Source organism: Ascaphus truei, chromosome 21 (genome assembly GCF_040206685.1).
Source record: "Ascaphus truei isolate aAscTru1 chromosome 21, aAscTru1.hap1, whole genome shotgun sequence".
Classification (NCBI taxonomy): Eukaryota; Metazoa; Chordata; class Amphibia; order Anura; family Ascaphidae; genus Ascaphus; species Ascaphus truei.
In genome coordinates, this window is record NC_134503.1 from 4,684,339 (window position 1) to 4,705,087 (window position 20,749).

Here is a 20,749-nt window from a genome sequence, read left to right on the forward strand (position 1 = left end):
ATGTGTCAAGGTGGAAAACAAATACTCAATATTACAGATACAAAATGTAATGACTTATCAAGGCAAACATGCCATGCAATCGTATACCAAAAATGTAAGAAATATAAAAACCCTAACATAAAAAAACCCTTCTAAAAAAGTCTAAGCATACCAGGCAAAGAGACTCAACGGGTCAGGCTAAAAACAGCCCTTTGCCAAGAGTTTGTTTAGAGTTTTTATTGTTTTTCACCTCTGATATTGCTCTTCATTCATTCATTCATTGGCGTGTTGTGCGTAACACTGGAGACCTTGGTACTTTCGGAATTAAATGTTACCTTTTGTCCAGCATGGTGTGATAATGGTGAATATATCTTCCGCCCCTATATAAAACAACACGACACGCAAGCTTCAGGCCAATGGAAGATTTCACAAATCATTTTATTTTGGTGTTAACACATCATTACTTCTTAAAAGAGGTAGCTGCAAACTCCCATTACAGAGGCACCGGCAGCTTAGATTGGGCAGTTTGATCAGCATCCTTCATCTTATCCACACACAGGCATTGAATCTTTCATTAGCACATGCTGCTTCCCAAAGTCTCAGCCAGAGAGATGCAACTCCCAGAGGTGCAGCACTGAATGTAGAAAGTCCTTGGAGACATGTAGGGAGAACGGTAGAGAGACAGAAACCGTTCAGCTTTCTTTGGACCTCTGTACAGCGGCATCTATCCTGGGCCTCAGTGCTGCCAGCGAGATTAGAATAGCTTCCTAGAACCAAACCCAGAAACATCTGAGAATCAGTATCAGGCTTACCCCGGCAAGACTTACGGATACTGAGCCACGTGTCACCAATACATCCTAAGGCATAACGATAGGGTGCAGAAATTCCAGTGTTGAATGCAGAGTTACTAACCTCCGTCCTGATGGTACGGCTGCCCTGCCCTGGACATGTGTTCAGATAAAGGTTAAACAAGAAGTTGGGTTCTGCAATATCCAGGTTCTGGTCACTGTCCACACTGGCTTCTAACCCTTGGAGGCCCCCGAAGACGACCAAGGCGTGTCTGAAAACAGAATGCAACAATATCACTGCACAATCCTAATGCTACCAGCGAGAGGCAGTGCAGATCCATCAGGTCAAAGGTCGGAAAGCAAGAGCATGCAACCAAATAGTGGGAACGGCATAACTGTGCATAAATACTTCGAACCAAAGGCAGCATGTTCCAGCTAAAACTGTTCTTCCCTTAATAATGTATATATTTCAACAAGATGGTGCAATCTGCCAGACAGATTTATAATTAATGTATATAGCAATGAGTGCACAAACAAAATACATTAATTATGTGACCTGGTGTTATAGGTCATTGCTGAAGGTTCAGTTCTCTGTATCTGGATCGCATTCCTGGAATATCTCCGGTCTGTTCCCCAAATCAGTTCCTGCACTTCTGTTTAACCCATGTCGTTTTCAGAGCTCTCTTCACCATTTCGGTGTCTAGAGTGGAGCTGAATTACCTAAACTCCGGCAGTGTCACCGTTTCCACGCAGCTTCCTCGCTCCGAGGTTCCAATGGAAAAGTCATAGCCATCCTTAAAGGGGCACTCCGAGAAAACAGCACCTGGCAAAAAGCAGTGCGATAAGGCAGGGGCGCGATAAGGCAGGGGCGCGATAAGGCAGGGGTGGCGATAAGGCAGGGGTGGCGATAAGGCAGGGGCGCGATAAGGCAGGGGCGCGATAAGGCAGGGGCGCGATAAGGCAGGGGCGCGATAAGGCAGGGGCGCGATAAGGCAGGGGCGCGATAAGGCAGGGGCGCGATAAGGCAGGGGCGCTCAACTCTCCCCCCGTCTCCCCCCCAACAGTCAGGTTTTTAGGATATCCCAGCTTCAGCACAGGTGGCTCAATTCAAGTCTGAGCCTCTGATTGAGCCACCTGTGCTGAAGCAGGAATATCCTGACCTGTTGTGGGCGGGGGGGGGGGGCTTGACTGGAGTTGAGCGTCCCTGCGATAGGTTATGCACAAGGTGTATCACTTCACAAGCACATCGCAGTTTGCATGCATGACAGGGTCTTGCTACTACTCACTGAGGCAGGATGCTAGTCTGACTCTGTATCCCCAGTACAAACCGCCCTCTGTCCTTGGGTGCTGGGGGGAGACCACAACTCCTTTCCGCACTTTGTGTTCTAGAAGAGAAGTAGATTTGTCACCAAGGCGGTCAGGTTTTTCATGCCAGGTACCCAGTAACCGTAGGACCAGTCGCAGCGTTGGGTGGCTTACCGGCTTTCTCTTTGTGTAAACGCACGGTGACCCTGATACCAGACTGCAACTGTTTGTCTATCTGCACCTCCTAGAAAGAGAGGAAATGCAGTGAGGCAAGAAACTGGTAGATACCAAATCCGTTTAGTGCCTCTGGCTCCAATTTCTGTATTTAGGGTCAACAAAGCCATTTTTTCTTTCTTGCACTTTATGAAAATTGAGTCGCACCCTCCCCCCCCAATGTTAACATTTAGATTATTTGTCGTCAGCTGGTAACATTTTGCACCTAATAAAGGATAACCACAATCTGTGTGCAGATGTTTGTGAGCTCGAGTTGTGGGACTTGTCTGTTTTCACACGGCCTCTCCCTCGTACCTACCAAGTGTGTTCCAGAGTGGTGCTCTCCCGGTATGACGGAAACGGCCATGGGTGCTCCGCAACCGCGGCCTGATGCAAACGCAGAAACCACCGACAGTCCAGGGTACAAAATAAGGCTACATTGGCACTCCCGTGGTCTGCCACAGTAAAAAGATGGATTTATTGGCAGTGATCGACGTTTCAGTCCACTTGCGAATCTTAAAAGTTTGCAAGCGGACCGAAGCAGTGTTCACTGCCAATAAATTCATCTTTTTATTGTGAAAGACCACTGGAGTGTCGCTTTATTTTTAATTTTGTACCCTATACTATGTGCACGTCCATTTACTGTCCTTTATATCTTCCCTCACAATACTTTGGTCATATTTTTTGTGCACCCGACACAGGGGTAAAACTCCCCAAAATGTTGAGCTATTGGAGTGTTTTTTGCAATAAATATGCAACACAGATACTGAAGGTTGGAGAATCTTTCGCTTGGTGTGCGGCAGAGAAAATTTATTAATTTACAATCCTCAGATGAGATTATCATTTACAATCCTCAGATGAGATTATCATTTAATTACCAGAGTCCAATATCTAAATGGTCTCTTGCCCTGCGCTGTACATAGTTTAGTATACTTGTTCTGTTATGTTCCCATATGCAATATCAAAATGAAACCATCTTGTACCTTCCTCATGCCACAGTTTACAAAGGAGCCTTTGCCCGACTTGGTGGGCCGATCCAGGACCACGCCCTCCCGATACTCCGACTCCTCATCTATCCTCACATGGTGGGGGCTGTCCAGGGGGTTGAGAAGCCCTAAAATAACACAAAGAAAGCTTGGATCCTGCCGCAACCAGTTATTGCATTATACACAGGATCGGAGCTCTGGCCATTTGCTTACCTGCAAATTGCAAGTCAGGATGCATTGGGAAAAATGATTTTCTCAGATATCTAAGGAGGGGAAAGGAGATGGACAAAGGAATGAAATGGGTATTAAACAGCGTAGAATCCTGAAAATCTGGGTGAGACTGGTAAGTGAATGATGCAAATCTGTTTCAAGTATTTTCCAACAGTTGTATCTGTTTCAAAAACTCTGCCCAACACACTATTAAACAACATTACCTTGCAAATATTGCGCCAGACTTGGACACAATGTTGAGGATTATTTTGTATCCGAGTGAGGTCACGAATCTGTACTTACTGAGGGCACTCCAGGTATTGCAAGATCCGTGCTAACTGCACACAGGCCTGTCCTTTCTTCCCCACTCCTTCAAAGTTCCCTTCCACGCTTCTGCAACAGAACATGCAGTGAGTGGACTGGCAGGCAGAGAGCACTTTCCACGTCACAACCCGACATACCGTAAACACATACTTAGAATCTTCCCCGGCTTCATCAAACACCACAATCTCGTCCACACAGAAGATGGCGCAGGCGCGGGCGATCTGTCCAGCCAGGTATGTGCGTAGTTCGGGGGACTGGGCATTATCCATTATAGAGCCTGGTAATGCCACACTAAGTGTGTACGGACGGCCTGAGGAGACAACATACAAGGTCACCGAATCCCTTTAATCAATTTATTAAACTGATATTTGGTTTAGAACTGCTCTCACTCAGAGCAGCTCACAGGATATCAGAGTACAATGTATTTGCTCTTTTTGTCATAAAGATCTTGTAATGTGTATTGCAATTACATCTGCTGCATAAAACAGTACTTTAACCCTTTGAATATCAGGAGACAGCGGCACACATTCCGCCCCTCAAGGGGTTAATCAGATCTCTTATCTTATTTAATCGTGCAGATAATGTCCCTCAGCTGTTTCCACCAGATCCTACCATGCCATGCACACAGGTCGATTGTTACCTTTTCCTTTCCTCTTCCTTTCTTCTTCCTCCTTGCTCTGCTTCTCCATCTCCTCCTGCTTGCTCCTCTCCAGCATTTTTAACAATTTCTCTTCTCTCCATTTTTTCCGCTCCTCTACTCCTGCAATTCAGGTACATTTTAGAGGTGCGCTGTAATCTGCCCACCTGCTTGCGCCCAGTTGTATGTCCTGCTTGCATTGGATGTGCCAGGTCCTGTATACCAACGCAAAGCACAGACTGGGTGGCAGATACAATAGATATAGGCATAGTATGGAAAGCATTCTTATGAAATGTCTTACTTTGCTGCTTCTGCTTCCTCCAGTCAACTTTACTCTCACCGTCCTGAAACAAAAGTAGAACAAAAATTATTCCAGAAAAGGTCCGAGCATCAACCCAAAATAAGTGCTAACGATACTGGGATCAGGATAGTATGCGCCGCGCAAACATTTTCACTTGTCTGTCATCCTCTTATTCATCCTTCTTCCCTCTCTCATTCGCTGGTTTCTTTCTGGTCCAGGGATCCCTCCTGCTCAAGTGAATCTGCCTCTTCGCCCTCTCCATGTCTTTGTTGGTTTCAATGGACCCTCTGTTTTCAAAGTGTCCATGCCCTATCAAACACATTCTTCTCGCCTTTCTTGGCCTCTCACAATTTCTTCAGTTTTTTTTCTTATCTGTACAAGATACCCCTTAATATCCCTCTCACCCCCACCCCTAGGATTGCCAGATGGCTTCTCCAAAAATACTGGACATAATGGTGAAAGGTGCGATGGGCTCGAGACACGCACACCATCAACAGACAGACACACATCTCGCTCTCCGCTCCATGCTGTTTCCTCCTCTCTTTGGACCCACCCATTGGCTCATGACACTTCCTTCTGACTGGCCGCATTACCCAGCAGCAGCCAATCAGAATGGAGGAAACTGCACTCCTATCAACAGCCCTGTTCTCTCCTTGCACTGGGAAATCTTGCAGCCCCCCCCAGCCGGTCAGGTCACTATGTCCAGAGAGGGAATACTGGACACAACATGTCCAGTATTACCTCTCATTTTTACTGGACAGTGTCCAAATGCAGGACAGTGTCCAAATGCAGGGCAGTCCAGTCCAATACTGGACACCTGGAAACCCTGCCAACCCCTCAGGATCCCTCTGCTCTCTATTCCCAGGATTCATCTCTTCTCCCACCTCTGAATGCCTCTCTTTCTCACCTCTCCCTTTCTCACCTCTTCCCCCCCCCCCCCCCCCCCCTTTCGGATAACTCACCTCCTGCACCCTGTGTCTCTTCTCAGCCATGTTTTACTCACGTTGTGAGTAACACTTCCGGTTTCCTAGGACTCCCTTAGCAACGGGCATCCTGATTGGCCAGCTTGTAACAACACGCCCCCTTTTCTTAATAACTTTATTGTCCAACACTACAAACAATTAGAGCACGCCTGAGCACGTGACACAGGAGCTCTGCACATTACCAAACTCAGGTTGCAGATCGCAGGTGTAAAATGGAATTATGTCATTTTTACCCTAATCTTTATTTTTCACAAGCTGAGTATTATTATTTTTTAGAAATAAAATAAATGCAGAATGTATAAATGGTTACTAGGTGTCCAGTATTGAACCGGACTGTCCTGTATTTGGACAATGTCCATTAAAACATTCGAGGTAATACTGTACTAGACATGTAAGTGTATACCAGTATTACCTCTGGGAGTGTATGTGTATATCTGTATTACCTCTCTGGGCGTGTATGTGTATACGGTATTACCTCTCTGGGCGTGTATGTGTATGCCGGTATTACCTCTCTGGGCGTGTATGTGTATACCGGTATTACCTCTCTGGGCGTGTATGTGTATACCGGTATTACCTCTCTGGGCGTGTATGTGTATGCCGGTATTACCTCTCTGGGCGTGTATGTGTATACCGGTATTACCTCTCTGGGCGTGTATGTGTATACCGGTATTACCTCTCTGGGCGTGTATGTGTATACCGGTATTACCTCTCTGGGCGTGTATGTGTATACCGGTATTACCTCTCTGGGCGTGTATGTGTATACCGGTATTAGCTCTCTGGGCGTGTATGTGTATACCAGTATTACCTCTCTAGGCGTGTATGTGTATGCCGGTATTACCTCTCTGGGAGTGTATGTGTATACCGGTATTACCTCTCTGGGCGTGTATGTGTATATCTGTATTACCTCTCTGGGCGTGAATGTGTATACCGGTATTACCTCTCTGGGCGTGTATGTGTATACACCTCTCTGGGAGTATATGTGTATATCTGTATTACCTCTCTGTATGAATGTATGTGTGTGTATGTGTATTACCTATGTATGTATCTGTATGTGTATTACCTCTCTGGGAGTATATGTGTATATCTGTATTACCTCTCTGGGCGTGTATGTGTATACCGGTATTACCTCTCTGGGCGTGTGTGTATACCGGTATTACCTCTCTGGGCGTGTGTGTATACAGCTATTACATTTCCCTAATTCTGATTGAAGCAAGTTTGGCGTATGTTAATGTTTATATATACCTATTACAGTGTGTACACTACATGTATGTGTCATGTATGTGTTTGTGGGGGTGTATTCATATTCACGCATGAGTTGCAGTTCTCAAAATACGGTCAAAGAAGAAAAACACGGCTTCTTCCTTGTTATACCCCGTGAGGGCAGAGGGGCGTCACTCTTGTGAGCCCACACACAACCGTTTAAGGCCACTAACCCCCTAAATACAGTTGTAGCTCCTAGGGATGGGTACATAAGTAAATGTAGTTATGTGCAAAAATTTGTGATTGCATATATTGATGTGTACAGGACTGGTTTAACCACTAAGCGGTCACCTAGAGCAGGGGTGCGTGAGATGTTTTTGGGGGGGACGGCGGTTACATTAAATGCCAGGGGACCGCGCGAGGCCTCTGTAATTCAGTTACCTTGATGACTCAGACGGCTTCAGGGCGATGCGTCGACATGGCAACGCGGTGTCAAATGACGCTGTGGGATCACGTGACGTCACATGACCCCACGGCGTCATTTGACGCTTGATTCAAAATAAGGGGGGACCCGCGAGCAGTAGGGGATAGCAGGACAAAAAGTTTGTGCACCCCTGACTTTGAGCAGCAACATTAGGGGGGGGGGGGCAGCTAAAAAACTGGCGATTCCATGTAGGTGCCCGACTTCCAATAGGGGGGCACAGCTGGGACAAATGGTCCAGACCCGGTGAGTTAGGGGCCGGGGCACTCTGCCAGTGACCCGAACACATGACAGATCCGCAGAGGGGCCTCCTGAAGGCCGGTGGAACTGACAGGCACCTCCCCGGGCCCCCTCTGACTGGCACCTCCGTGGGTCCCCTCCATTTTCCAAGCTGCAAGTAAACACACTTCTTCCCCCGCCTCTGTTGTTGCCCCCAGCCCACATAACTACTCCCCAGTACAATGAGAATGCACAATCAGCATCATATTCTCCTTTTTATGTCATAAATGCTGCATTTTTTTTTTTTTATATACGAACGCACAATATTCATTTTCACAGTAAATCATGGCAAATCAGGTACAAGTGTGATGGAATCACCTGGGACGCCTTACTCCCTCACCCCAGGATATGTAACAACATAAGTGGCAATTAATACAATTAAGTATCAGTCAATAAATGACACAAAAAAGTGGTAAGTAAAGGAAACAAAAAAACCATGATGGGAAAAGAAAGAGAGAGGGGAGGGGAAAATGTTACACAAACAAAAAATGCCAAATAGTCCAAAGCCAAAGGAATTCCAACCTCACATAGTTCGTTGGAACAGCAATTATTAGATTGTAATCAATGGTTTATTGTCTTGGTTATGTGATGTGTACACATGGCTTTGCTTCAGTTGGAGAGCAGTTCCTGTACTTTTTCCCCCCATAGACCACATGCGAAGTGTTGTAACATTGTGCAAATCTTAATAAAAATTCATTATTTATTTTTTTACACACCATTAGATTGTAATAATTTACAAAAAATAACAGATTCAAAACTATTTTGAAATGTGAATAAGTGTGTATATTATTGCACATGTCCAAGAATAATTCCCACGCTCTCATCCGCGTTTCCAAGCCTTTTGTTTCTAGAGGGGGTGGGGGGAGGGAAGGAGAGAGAGAGAGGAAGTGTATATGTAACAATAACGCAGAAACGCCAGCTGAGGTGCCATGCTATACTGGGCTCTCAGTGGTGTCATCTCCCAAGGACAGCGCCGGGAGGACGCAAGGAATCGGCGTTCCATCTGCAGTCCCTCTATCAGACGCCCGTGTATCCGGCGGTTTCCTCACACTCATGCCAGTACGATTTGTAATCTTGGGAGTGCGATGAAGATAGATCCATCTATATCTTGAGGATGATGCTGCCAAACTACATCCAAGAAAGGTATCCAGATAAGCCTACACCCAAGGGGTGTGTAAAAGTTAACCCACTACATCGTACTCCATAGGAAAAAAAATTGTAACAATATTTAAAAAATAAAAAAAGTTTTATTGACCAAACGCTTCAGCTACCCACTTGACTAAGGCCCCAGAATGTAGCCAAAGCATTGCACCAATAAAAGACTTTGCACATTTTTGTTCTGTATGTATATTATTTTTTTCATAGTATATAGCTCGGCACCCCAAACCCACCTTAGCAAACTTGATAGCCTCTACAATTCAATATGCCGTTTTGTTCTCCAATGCAAATACAACACACACCACTGCGAAATGCTCAAAGAACTAGATTGTGCATCACTTGACTCTAGGTGCAAAGTTCATCTTTCCTGTCTTGCCTTCAAATACTTTCTGGGCAAGCTACCCGTCTACCTGAACAAGCGCCTCACCCCTACCACATGCAGCACTTATCATCTGAGATCTGACTCCAAAAGACTGTTCATGGTCCCAAGGCTCAATAAAGTATCCGGCCTCTCCTCCTCTTACCGTGCACCCCAAAACTGGAACAATCTACCGGAGACTCTCACAGCCGCCACCAGTATAAGTTCTTTCAAAACTAAAGCTGTCTCACATTATAATCTGGTCTGTAACATACGCCTATAATATATATTATCTGTAACTGTGCATGCAATGTCTTGTATATAAATGTATAACCCTGCTCACTTATGTAACTGTGTATTTGTCATCTTAACTCTGTGCCCAGGACATACGTTGAGAGTTACCTCTCGTTTCACGTATTACTTCCTGGTAAACATTTTATAAATAAGGAAAAAAGGGCAAATATGCATGTGAACCTATTTTTATTTATACAAATCGCTTTACAGAAAACACGCCAAGGCATGAAATGATACAATAAGTGTAACAACACCAGAAATGTAATCCCTGGCCCAGGAGACTTTACAATCTAAACAATGTTCTTTTAATCTAAAAATGTGCAAACAAATCCACGAAATAGGGTCTCTATTAACGCCTCTTGGCTGCAAAAGTCAGCACCATGTTTATCACAGAAAAGGAATCCCATAAACTGACTACATTGCTAAGGAGGATGATACATTCTATTGTATCAACAAGTAGTTGATTGTTACAAGCTTTTCAACTGCTCAGGGTAGGGTAGGTAAGACCTGATGGACTGAGAGGTTGGAAATCTTGGAACATATCAACTACTTGTTGGTCCAATAAAAGGTATCTCACACCCTACTCCCTCTTCCTCTCCCTCCTTTGTCACTACATGGAAGGACCAACACGGTGACCCGCCCTTCTTTGCCATAGACAGCAATGTTTTTTTTAAAGTGATATGTCATGTGATTCTTCAGTTACAGCTGTTCCCGTCCAGCGGCGTCACGACTCCACTGCTGTAGTATCTTCACCGCTGAATCCAGCGTAGTATCCTCCTAAACCCGTGAAACACAAGTCACTGCTGTCCTGAGGAGGCCTGATGCATACGTCTGTCTGGCAATATCCATATGCATCTAGTTACGCACAAAGCCTTTGCTTCATGGGGCTGAAATCTTTCCGTGCCAGCAGGAGTCCTGGGCTCCTTTTTTGTTTTTTATTGCAGTATGGGAACCGCAGAGGCCTCTGCAGCTGAATAAAAGTTATTTTCAGATCTGGAACCTCCATATCCCCGCCATACTTACCGGTGCTCCATCCAGGGGATTAAAAATGGCTGCCAGAATCTTGCGGGTCCCCAAAAGGAAGCCTCAACATCATTGGTTGCGGGTTCCTATTGAACGGCCAATTTAAATACCCCGGGGGTACACTGGTAACCATCAGTAGCCAGGGGGTCCCCGGAGCGCAAAATAACTGTTCAACAGTGGAGGGCTCCCCTAGATTCCCATGCCATAAAAAAAAATAACGTATGGGGCTATTCAGCGGGATTGCAGATGACCTGCCAAGACTCCACGTCTACAGTGTGCAGGAGATCCAGGACAGGTTTTTATTCTGATCTTACAACCATACCAATGTGTAAAAACACCAGCAAATAGGAATACAAAACCAGATCATTCACATACGTGACTGATTTGATGGGTGTGCTTGTTGCAACTGTACCTACTTACCAAAATATAAAAGTTGCATGTGCAAATCTAAGGCATATTTAAAAGTCAGAATGCACTACAAATACAAAAAGCAGCAGCTCGCCGAATTGTAACGCATATAGAAATTAAACGCTCATATCTGCTTTTGTTTCATTGTTATGCCAGATGAGACTAGAATGCATGGCTTTTCTCTAGTAAGGATAAGCCAGATCATACTATTGTATCACTATATTTACATTTTCAGCTAAACATCTGTGCAGATCTTATTCCCAGTTAGCAAGCACAAGACTTCCTGGCATTCCGGTGTGAGAATAGTGCCCTTGCTGCAGTACCCTAGAAGCGTCAAAAGATTTACGGCTGCTAGCAAACCCAGACCCCGTGTGAAATCTCTTAGCTGAGTGCATGTAGCTGTGGGGTTTCACAAGCTCCTGCGATCCACTTTATGGTCTTCCTAATGTCAGCCTACTAACCTTTACAAAGCAAAACCTGATGAAATTATCAAAGAGCTTCTTGTGTGGAACGCTGTAGAAGGCAGACATGGGTATAGCTGCTAATTGCTGCAGAGGGGGAGAGAACGAACCTGGGTGTTAGAACGCATTTTCCCCCCGTAGAAGCAGGAAGGCACAGAGGGATAACAAGGCAAGACCATAGCATGAGGGCAAAGACTTCAGAACACGAAGTAGACACTCGAGTCCCGCACAATGGTAACACGGATTTTAGTAGGAGAGTCAATGACCAATACCATTGCCAGATTATGGGGGGAGGGAGGAGGCTAATTGCAAGCTCTTGGGCTGAAAATACAGTAAACGTATATGCAAAATTCTATGCAAGAACGTACTGTCAGGGTGTGTGATGAAGAGCACAGCAGATGGGTGTATACTGAAAGGTTTACCTTGTGCTCCATCATCCACTTCACAAAGTAGTAGTCATAAGGCACATCAGGGTCGGAGGGAGGGGGCACCTCGGCTTCTGCGCAGAAAGAACATAAGGAAACACTCATGATCACCATGACTTATGATATTGCCCCAATCAGTGCCACTTTCATGGTATAAAGCCATATTTACCAAGTGGTGCTACTCCCAGATACCAGCCGGCATGACATGGTATATATCTCCCCACTTACAGGACAGTCAAGTGAATGGGGTGCAAGAGGTCTTCTGCCACAGAAGGGATCTCATGGAGTAATAGTGCTTTATGGCCCATTCACTTGAACGGACTGTAAGGGGGTCTTCTAGAAAGGAAGAAGTCCTGTGGAGCAACCCCTTAGGAATGGCTTAGTGAGCAGAGGCACTCTCTGAACCAAGGGAGCCGGCTCCAAATGCTAGTGTCAGCCGCTTGTGACCACGGATGGACACACTACCTCCACGACAAAGTAGTTAGAAAATGTCACATGACTGGGTCACTTTGTAATGAGGGTTGGGGGGCCGTTGAGCCCCTGGAGTGAGGCACAGACTTACTGAAGTGGGAGATGTCAGCGATCATGAAGTATGAACCCTGAGGCTTGACGGGCTCCATCCCCACCTGTCTCAGGCAGCGGTAGAGACGGTCTCGCTTCCCTTGCAGCTCCTCCGACAGCTGCACAAAGTAACTATCCGGCCTTCCCAGTCTCTCCAGCTCCCTCTGAAACCCTTGAGCCACCGCTTCCTGTGGGGGGGGGTGAAGGGGGGAGGATGAACCCAGAAACAGTGAGTAAGAGGCACTGTATATAAAGTGTTTAGACCAGGCATGGCCAACTCCAGTCCTCAAGGGCCATCAACACGTCAGGTTAAGGATATCCCTGCTACACCACCAGCGGCTCAATGATTGGCTCAGCCAGGGACTGAGCCACCTGTTCTGAAGCAGGGATATCCTTAAAACCTATAGGTGGCCCTTTAGGATTTGGAGTTGGCCACCCTTGGTTTAGAACAGTCCACCCCGAGGCATATGCAGAAAGGGAAATGCCCGACAAGCCACTCTGCATTTAATGACACTTCTGCTGGAGAGGCTTGCAATCCATTCTTCTGCAGTGCATAACAAGCTTCTCCATAGATACATTGAAGCAGACAAGGCCTCATTATGATTGGTCCCTTATCCTTTCCTTTCCCATATTACTTAAGCTTTAGAACCTACTTGATCTCCAGATAATAATAATAACCACAACCAATCTATCTGCCAACATAGTCAGCAGTGCAATAAAGTGTCAAGCCATGATAAAAACATTAACACCCACTGATATAGTAGGTAAGAGGGACCTGCGCCAAGGAGCTTACAATCTAAAACTCCCAAGTGTTTTGTCCGGTGTATTCTTTGGGAAAGTAGATGTGCTACGATCGGTGATTAAGTACTGCCTCACAGTTCCCCGGAGTTATCTCACTTCAGATCATGGCCGCTTGTCTGTGGGAAAGGTATTCCTGCACCATACTGTGTTTATATATCTGAAAGTTTCTATCGAATCTCCGTCCCTCATTGTACAGAGGTCCTGAAGACCTACTGTAGGGGACTGCACCTATACTGGTATTCGGTGCACTCTAATGCCAAGAGAGCCCTGCCCGATTGTGTTCTTACCTGTGCTCCAGTTGCACAGTGATACACAGAGTTCTGATGGACGGTCCGGAGGTGCTTGAGAAGGTGATCGGGACCCAGGGCCCAGCCGACCTGTAACGAGCAGTTTCATGGTGACTCTTTGCCCAAATTAACCATAGACAAGTTATAGACAATGTTCAGGGCATCAAGAGGGTCTGTTACCTTCCACCCGGTGGCACTGAAGGTCTTCCCTGCACTGCCAATGGTGACGGTGCGGTCCCACATCCCTGGAAGGCTGGCTGCAAGGAAGTGACGAGAGGCGGACTAAATACTGAGTCTGGCTGCAGAGTCTGGGACTAATCAGAGCAACTGCTCATGGTTGTCCGACAATGCTTACAGATGCCTGTCACAGTGGGGCTTATTTGAAGACTGATGTGCAATTGAAGCATATGTAGGACTCTTGACCATGTGATTACCATGCACAGTGATTGTGCACACTCACCGATCCGTGTGTGTCGGTTCCCATCGTACACCAGCCACTCGTACACCTCGTCACTGAAGCACAAGATGTCGTGTTTCACGCACAAGTCTGCAATCACCTCTAGCTCCTCTTTGTCGAAGACCTGAGCACAGACAGTGTGGTTAAGTCCACACACATGGAGTCTGCTTATACTGGACTAGCCTCCCAGCCGTTTAAATCACACTCAGTGGCAGCCTGTCCCACCCACATCAGCTATAATGGAGTTATTATTCATCAAGTAGTTTTTCCATTGAAATACCATTTTCCTTGGTCCTATATATATATTTTTTGCCCTTGGACATTCCTGAAGCAGTCAGTGGACGTGCAAAGCATTGGTGTTCCCAAAACGGGTCAAGTCATAAAAAATACCCGGTAAACCCATCAGTGTGGAACTCCAAGCACTAAAAACTACAACACGTGCACAGAACAGACTGAAGTTCCCATACAACAAGGTGAAACAAAGCAGGAGAACATCTCTTGCATCTTCCGTTAAACTTACTTTGGAATGATGCATCCCGAGTAATTTGACATGAAAAAGGTGCAAAAAAATAAAAAAAATAATATACCTGGCTGCCACTCAGTTAAAACATCTTGTATTTATGTGTGCTCCAATCGGATGCCATGTGGGACTGTTCCAGGTTTATCCTGACGCCCAGGTAGAATTCACTCGGCACCGGCAGCCTCCATGAGCCCCACTCACCTTCCCCAGAGGGTTATTTGGGGTGTTTATGACAAGGGCCTTGGTGCGGTTGCTGATCCTTGCCGCTAACTCATCAGGATCCAGGCGCCAGCTCCCACTACTCTGCGACTCCTCTGCATCTGTGGGTTTCTACACACAGCAGCAAGACGCAAGAGTTAGATCACATGGCCAGAGGAGGGATGTCACAATCTAGCTATGGGGCCATGATGGGGCCCGACTGTACTGCAGGCTTGATGTACTCCCTCTGAGCTGGAATCTCAGAGGAACAATGTGTACATTCGGGATGCTTCCCACGGTCCCCATTCACTAGTCTGCCAGGGAAGCATTGAATGGAGATCAGACACTTTCCTGGCATGGAGATAGCTTCACAGCATATTGCATAGGGACCAATGAGACAGGTTTCATTGCATCGTATGTAATTATATTGTAACACGCATGTAATAATGGTGCCCTTTTCCAAGTTAATTACTCCAATTCTTAAAGAGAAAAATAAAACACTCACTGGTCTCAGTGGGATAAAGACACATCTCCCTCCAGCCATTTTCACCATTGGTTCATAACAGTCAAAGAAAGGCTCAATGATAATGACCTTGAGAAAAGGAAAACAAAGGCAAAGCTATTTCCTGGTTTGAACATGGTATGAGGAAAGAAAGACGGTGATATAGAAGAGATACGATGAGGTTGGCATGAGGCATATCATATGGAATATGGGCAGGTGGGCGATAGGGCAGTCATTAGAGGGATTACATAGATAAATGGGTGATAATACAGGAGGATAATAACGGAGACCGGTGGGGCTATTCCTTAAACTGCAATAGTGCCAATCAGAACATGGGGCCCGATTGGAAGTTTCCATGCCGTGCTGCCCCAATTGGCACCATCGCAGTTTCATGAAGAGCCCTGATTGTGCAGTGTTACCTCATCCCCTTCATCCACCAGCGCCTGGAAGGCACAATACAGAGCTCCGTAAGCGCCCACTGATACCAGGACATTGTTCAGAGGATCCAGCTCCTGTCCCAGCAGCTGCCCAAACAAGCGAGCAATGACCTTCACCAAAGGAGGGTGCCCCTGTAAAGAGACAAAGAGGCCCCAGAGGAGCAATGAGAACGAGATCCGTGGGGTGTTTGTGTCAGTCATAGTGACTGGTGTTTATAAATAGGTGGTGTTAGATATTCTTTATTAAATAATTATCAATCACACAAAAGGTAGATTACAAAGACAGTGCTACCTAAGATTACAGTAGAGTCTTGGTTATCCAACCTAAACGGGACCGAGACCATGTTGGATAACCGAAAATGTTGGAAAATCAGAAAACAGGAGGGGGGAGTGAAACAAATCAAATAATAAATGCAGTGTAAGTATGTAATATGTTAAATGCAGTACAGTATAAGTTTGTATAATACATACACATAAGTTTATTAATACAGTATATAATTATTCAACAGTTATTGCTTAAAGAAATGAGTTACGCAGTGAGCGGGGCGTGCGCACAGACGCTGGATAACACAGAAGGTTGGATAATCAGGACTCTACTGTATTTCTGATGGTAAAGAATGAGCATTAGATAATATTACAAGCAGGTTATCTGAAGTAAAGACGTGTGGCCAACTCCTACAGAAGTTACATTCAGGGATAGATATGACAGACAGCTGTCTTGGGCTATCATGTGAGAAAGATTTGCTCATTAAATTGCAAGGATATACAAAAAGGTTGATTTCCATATCTGTAAGACGCGATGATGACAGATGGACCTATATACAAAGGTTATAGGTCCATCTATAAAGACACGTGTGATACCATATTCAGTCATAATACTGACAATAGGAAATTCTATTTGGAGATTATATATATATATATATATATAGATAGATATATATATAATAAAAAAAGTAGATTTGGTTAGAGAGTCAAACAGGATAACAGAGAAACACGAAGATCAGACAGGTGAGATTATACCAGGGGAAGACTCCAACAGGACAGGACATGTCAAGTAGAGAAAAGGACAACATGCAACCTCTTTGTAAAGCATACGACATATTTGATGTCGACTACCATATATCTGCTATATGCAAGTAATAACCTAGGACAAATAAACGTCATTTGTGTGCGCTAAAGCGAATGCATCTAGGGAAGATGTGATGTACTGAAGATGATTTAGCAGGTGGTATGGGCAATATGAGAGAAGAAGTAGCAGCTGGTACATTGTAACCATGTGGAGAGGGGTCGGACACTTACAAACGCTCGTGTGTACTGGTTCAGCAGTGTGCGCTCCTCAGTAATGGCCCTGGAAAAAGCTTCCGTCACAAAACTCGGGGGCGAGAAGTCAGGGAAACCTTGTCCCAGGTTCACCGTTTTATGAAGAGCTGCGAGGCTCACAAACTCTACCCTGCAAGGGAAAAGCAAAACACCTGATGCATGCTACAGGCAGTCCTCGTTATCCAACGTTTCACTTTACAACGAATGGCATATCCAACGCTTTACAATGCCACCCTAAGGGCCGTTATTCGATGCCAGAATGCGTTATCCAAACGCTCACCGCCACTGATTAACATGGGACGGTTTCACTATCCAACCCTACTTCCAGAACGGGTTCCGTTGGATAACCGAGGGCTGTCTGTACTGTACCTCCATGTGCTCTAAGCAACATCACTGCACTTTCTACATGTAAACGCCATTCAATCTCTGCACGTCCCCGTCAAATAATATCTACATAGTCTAGTGATAAAGGCCGATACAGTGCAAATGGGTTTTGCGGATCTTGTGGTGTGTATAAATCTGGTGTGAGCCGTTACAGCTTTTTTATTTCAGTCTCACAGTGCAGTTGATATCACCCCAAACTCACCATACATTCTCATCCACTCCCTCCAGCCTCCGAGCCTGGATCTGCTGTGACATTCTGTCCTGTGTAGGGGGGAAAAGAGAGAGAGGACGGGTGAGAAACCGCTTATAAACCCCCTTCTCTGAAGCCAAGAGGCAGCGAGGTCCGTCCTGGGGATGGACACATTTGTAACCCCGCCTCCTCCAAACATAAACATAGAGCAAAGAGTGGACTTTGTTCTTAATGAAAGCTAAAATATGCGAGGGCATTCCGGCTGTGATGGTGCGGATAGTATGTGTGCGCTGGAACACGTCGCACTATGCCCCACAGCTTGACAGCGTGCCACGAAACCATGGATAAAAACGCAGTATTTTGAAATGGAACCCTAGGGATCAGAGTGCGACCCCCTCAGCTCTGCCCCAGAGGCTAAACAGTCATCTATGGAGGTTAAATATTAACAATTCCACAACTGAATAGCTGCTTAAACAAACCATGCTCGTGATCTATGCAAGCGTGCCATCCTACCCCATCCTAATAGAACGCCGGAACACTTCCCTAGAAACAGCTTGATCACAAGGGCCACAAATCATTTCTCGATGGATTCCATAATCAGTAATCCTAAAAACCCTTCCCCATCAAGCACAGGTTCCTTACTCAAACATATCAAACCATAACATTCACTCTCAAATGGACCGCTTAACCCATTCCTCTTCAGTGGATCACACAGCGGAATATTAGCATATATATTTGCTAGCCACACCAGATCCTTCCCCACTGGGTTCCAATGCTTCCTATTTTGTATCACATGAACAAAACCCACACAGGGTCATTTACAAATCCATCTCCCACCTGATAAAATTAGGCTAGCACCAGGAAACACATGGTAGACCAAAACCCACAGAACTAAAAAGATTCAATAGGCAGGCACCAATAGGATATTCAAATGAATACACCACTTTGCCTACCTGCGTCAGTGTACACACACACACACCTTTTGCAACATGGGCCAGTGGAAAGACACGACTCCCTTACTTCCTGAAGGAGGTTAGCCTAATTACACCTGGAGAGTGACTGACAGCCCCTAAAGATCTAATGAAACATGATCACACTGGCTGCCCATCCCAAGTGATGTCATTTCTACTGTACATGGCGCTAAATGAGAAGTGAAGCTCATCTCCCAAGCATAAACCAGGGGGGAGGCTTGCTCCCGATACCAAAACCCACAACCCCCTTCATTGAATGCCCGAGGTCTCAGAAAGTAATGATCCCAACATCCAAGGAGAGGACAATCAAAGTATGTGTGGTACAGACAAGGTCAACAGCTGTAAAGATGTTGATAACATAGAAACCCCAGCAGCAGTGATCTGTACTGTTACTTTGTTGCACATACATACATACATACAGCTGCTCATATAACTGAAAGGAGAAGCAGTGATCTGTACTGTTACTTTGTTGCACATACATACAGCTGCTCATATAACTGAAAGGAGAAGCAGTGATCTGTACTGTTACTTTGTTGCACATACATACATACATACATACATACATACAGCTGCTCATATAACTGAAAGGAGAAGCAGTGATCTGTACTGTTACTTTGTTGCACATACATACATACATACATACATACATACATACAACTGAAAGGAGAAGCAGTGATCTGTACTGTTACTTTGTTGCACATACATACATACATACATACATACATACATACATACATACCATATAACTGAAAGGAGAAGCAGTGATCTGTACTGTTACTTTGTTGCACATACATACATACATACATACATACATACATACATACATCTGCTCATATAACTGAAAGGAGAAGCAGTGATCTGTACTGTTACTTTGTTGCACATACATACATACATCTCATATAACTGAAAGGAGCAGTGATCTGTACTGTTACTTTGTTGCACATACATACATACATACAGCTGCTCATATAACTGAAAGGAGAAGCAGTGACCTGTGGTGTGCCAACTGTAGCAGTTCGACCCCTCACACTCTCCCCCTGTAACACTTTCCCTGCTGTATTGTGACATTCTCTGTCCTTTTCCTTGACCCTCCCATGGGTTTTTGGGAACCCTGGTTTCCCCCTACGTGATCCCCAGGCTTAGCTCAGGCCGTCTCTCGCAAGGACAGGATGTGATATCATGGTGGCACCAGGTGCTTGTCACTGCCAAAAGCTCTCATAACGTGTGTGTGATGCCAAATCACGGATGCAGGCACCGGGCCTAAGGTTATTCATGGGATCTTGTAATATGTAAAGTGCCAACATATTCTGCAGTACAATGTGGGAGAGAGAGGACAACAAGATTGTCCTAAGTGATGTCATCTTTTTGTTGCACAAAGACATAGGAACGAGGTCCCTGCCCCAATGCGCATTAAGGTTGCACAAATACCAGTGCATTCTGCTTTAGAAAGGTGTCTTACTGAGAGTAATAGCAGTATGAGTCATAATAAAAAAGGTAGCAATGCTGTTAAATCAACATAACTCAAATGATTGAGTGAGAGTTTATAACCCATATTGGTCCAGTCTATAGTTGGACAACAACTTCAGAGGCTTCAGCAGATCTAAAATTCAACATGCCAGTCTACAAAATCCGGGCCGGATTGGCACAATGTGGGCAGGGGGCAGGCACACTGTGGGCAGGGGGCAGGCACACTGCGGGCAGGGGGCAGGCACACTGCGGGCAGGGGGCAGGCACACTGCGGGCAGGGGGCAGGCACACTGCGGGCAGGGGGCAGGCACACTGCGGGCAGGGGGCAGGCACACTGCGGGCAGGGGGCAGGCACACTGTGGGCAGGGGGCAGCCACAGAGCTCCTCACTCTCTATGCTGCTGCACATGGGAGGGTCGGTCAGGTCACCCCCCCCCCCCACTCTCTCTCGTGTACTCGGTCAGTGTATAGTCCGGCCAGGTTCTGCTCCCAGACCCAGAGTACCGGTCCAGGAGACAGCAGAAATACCTGACCACTGTAGCGGCGTTAGGAGTCACACCTGGGCTATCCGGGGTCATGCAGCAGGTGACCTGGTCAGTGCGTCGCGAGCCCCTCTGGCAGCAAACGGCAGGAGGATATTAATCCTGGCTCACATTGGGAATATTCTGGTCACAGTAACCCCTTCAGTGCCCCAGGTGCATGCAACGCATTGTAATGCTATAGCACACACCTGTCACAGTCCAGGTAACCACAAGTGTGACATTTAGGGGATTTGTACACACACACACAAAACACCATTTCACGACAATGACCTAGAGACAGTGTGTATCAGCCTGGGGCCC

The 20,749-nt window shown here is 45.8% G+C and overlaps 1 protein-coding gene across 1 annotated transcript; it reads right to left on the reverse strand.

Moving 5' to 3' along the window:
- Positions 1-383: 383 nt before the first annotated feature.
- On the reverse strand, positions 384-17,780 carry LOC142472430 (kynurenine--oxoglutarate transaminase 3-like). The gene is made up of 24 exons (XM_075579521.1): positions 17,483-17,780; positions 16,876-17,026; positions 15,559-15,708; positions 15,143-15,229; positions 14,641-14,769; positions 13,923-14,043; positions 13,643-13,719; positions 13,463-13,552; positions 12,376-12,562; positions 11,811-11,887; positions 11,389-11,475; positions 10,200-10,273; positions 5,706-5,739; positions 4,744-4,786; positions 4,446-4,565; positions 3,956-4,115; positions 3,785-3,874; positions 3,485-3,534; positions 3,269-3,399; positions 2,247-2,316; positions 2,054-2,152; positions 1,488-1,590; positions 892-1,039; positions 384-746 (listed from the first exon to the last, which is right to left on the reverse strand). Exons 1-24 carry the CDS (start codon positions 17,725-17,727, stop codon positions 672-674), a joined length of 2,598 nt encoding a protein of 865 aa, XP_075435636.1. The 5' UTR covers positions 17,728-17,780; the 3' UTR covers positions 384-671.
- Positions 17,781-20,749: the final 2,969 nt, after the last annotated feature.

Excerpts from the sequence above, each read along its gene's own strand:
- LOC142472430 (XM_075579521.1), bottom strand. The coding sequence starts at position 17,727 with ATGCCCTCGCATATTTTAGCTTTCATTAAGAACAAAGTCCACTCTTTG. Across the intron at positions 4,116-4,445 it reads AAGGAAGAGGAAAGGAAAAG|GCCGTCCGTACACACTTAGT; the intron begins GTAACAATCGAC and ends TTGTCTCCTCAG. Across the intron at positions 747-891 it reads GCCGTACCATCAGGACGGAG|GAAGCTATTCTAATCTCGCT; the intron begins GTTAGTAACTCT and ends GTTTGGTTCTAG.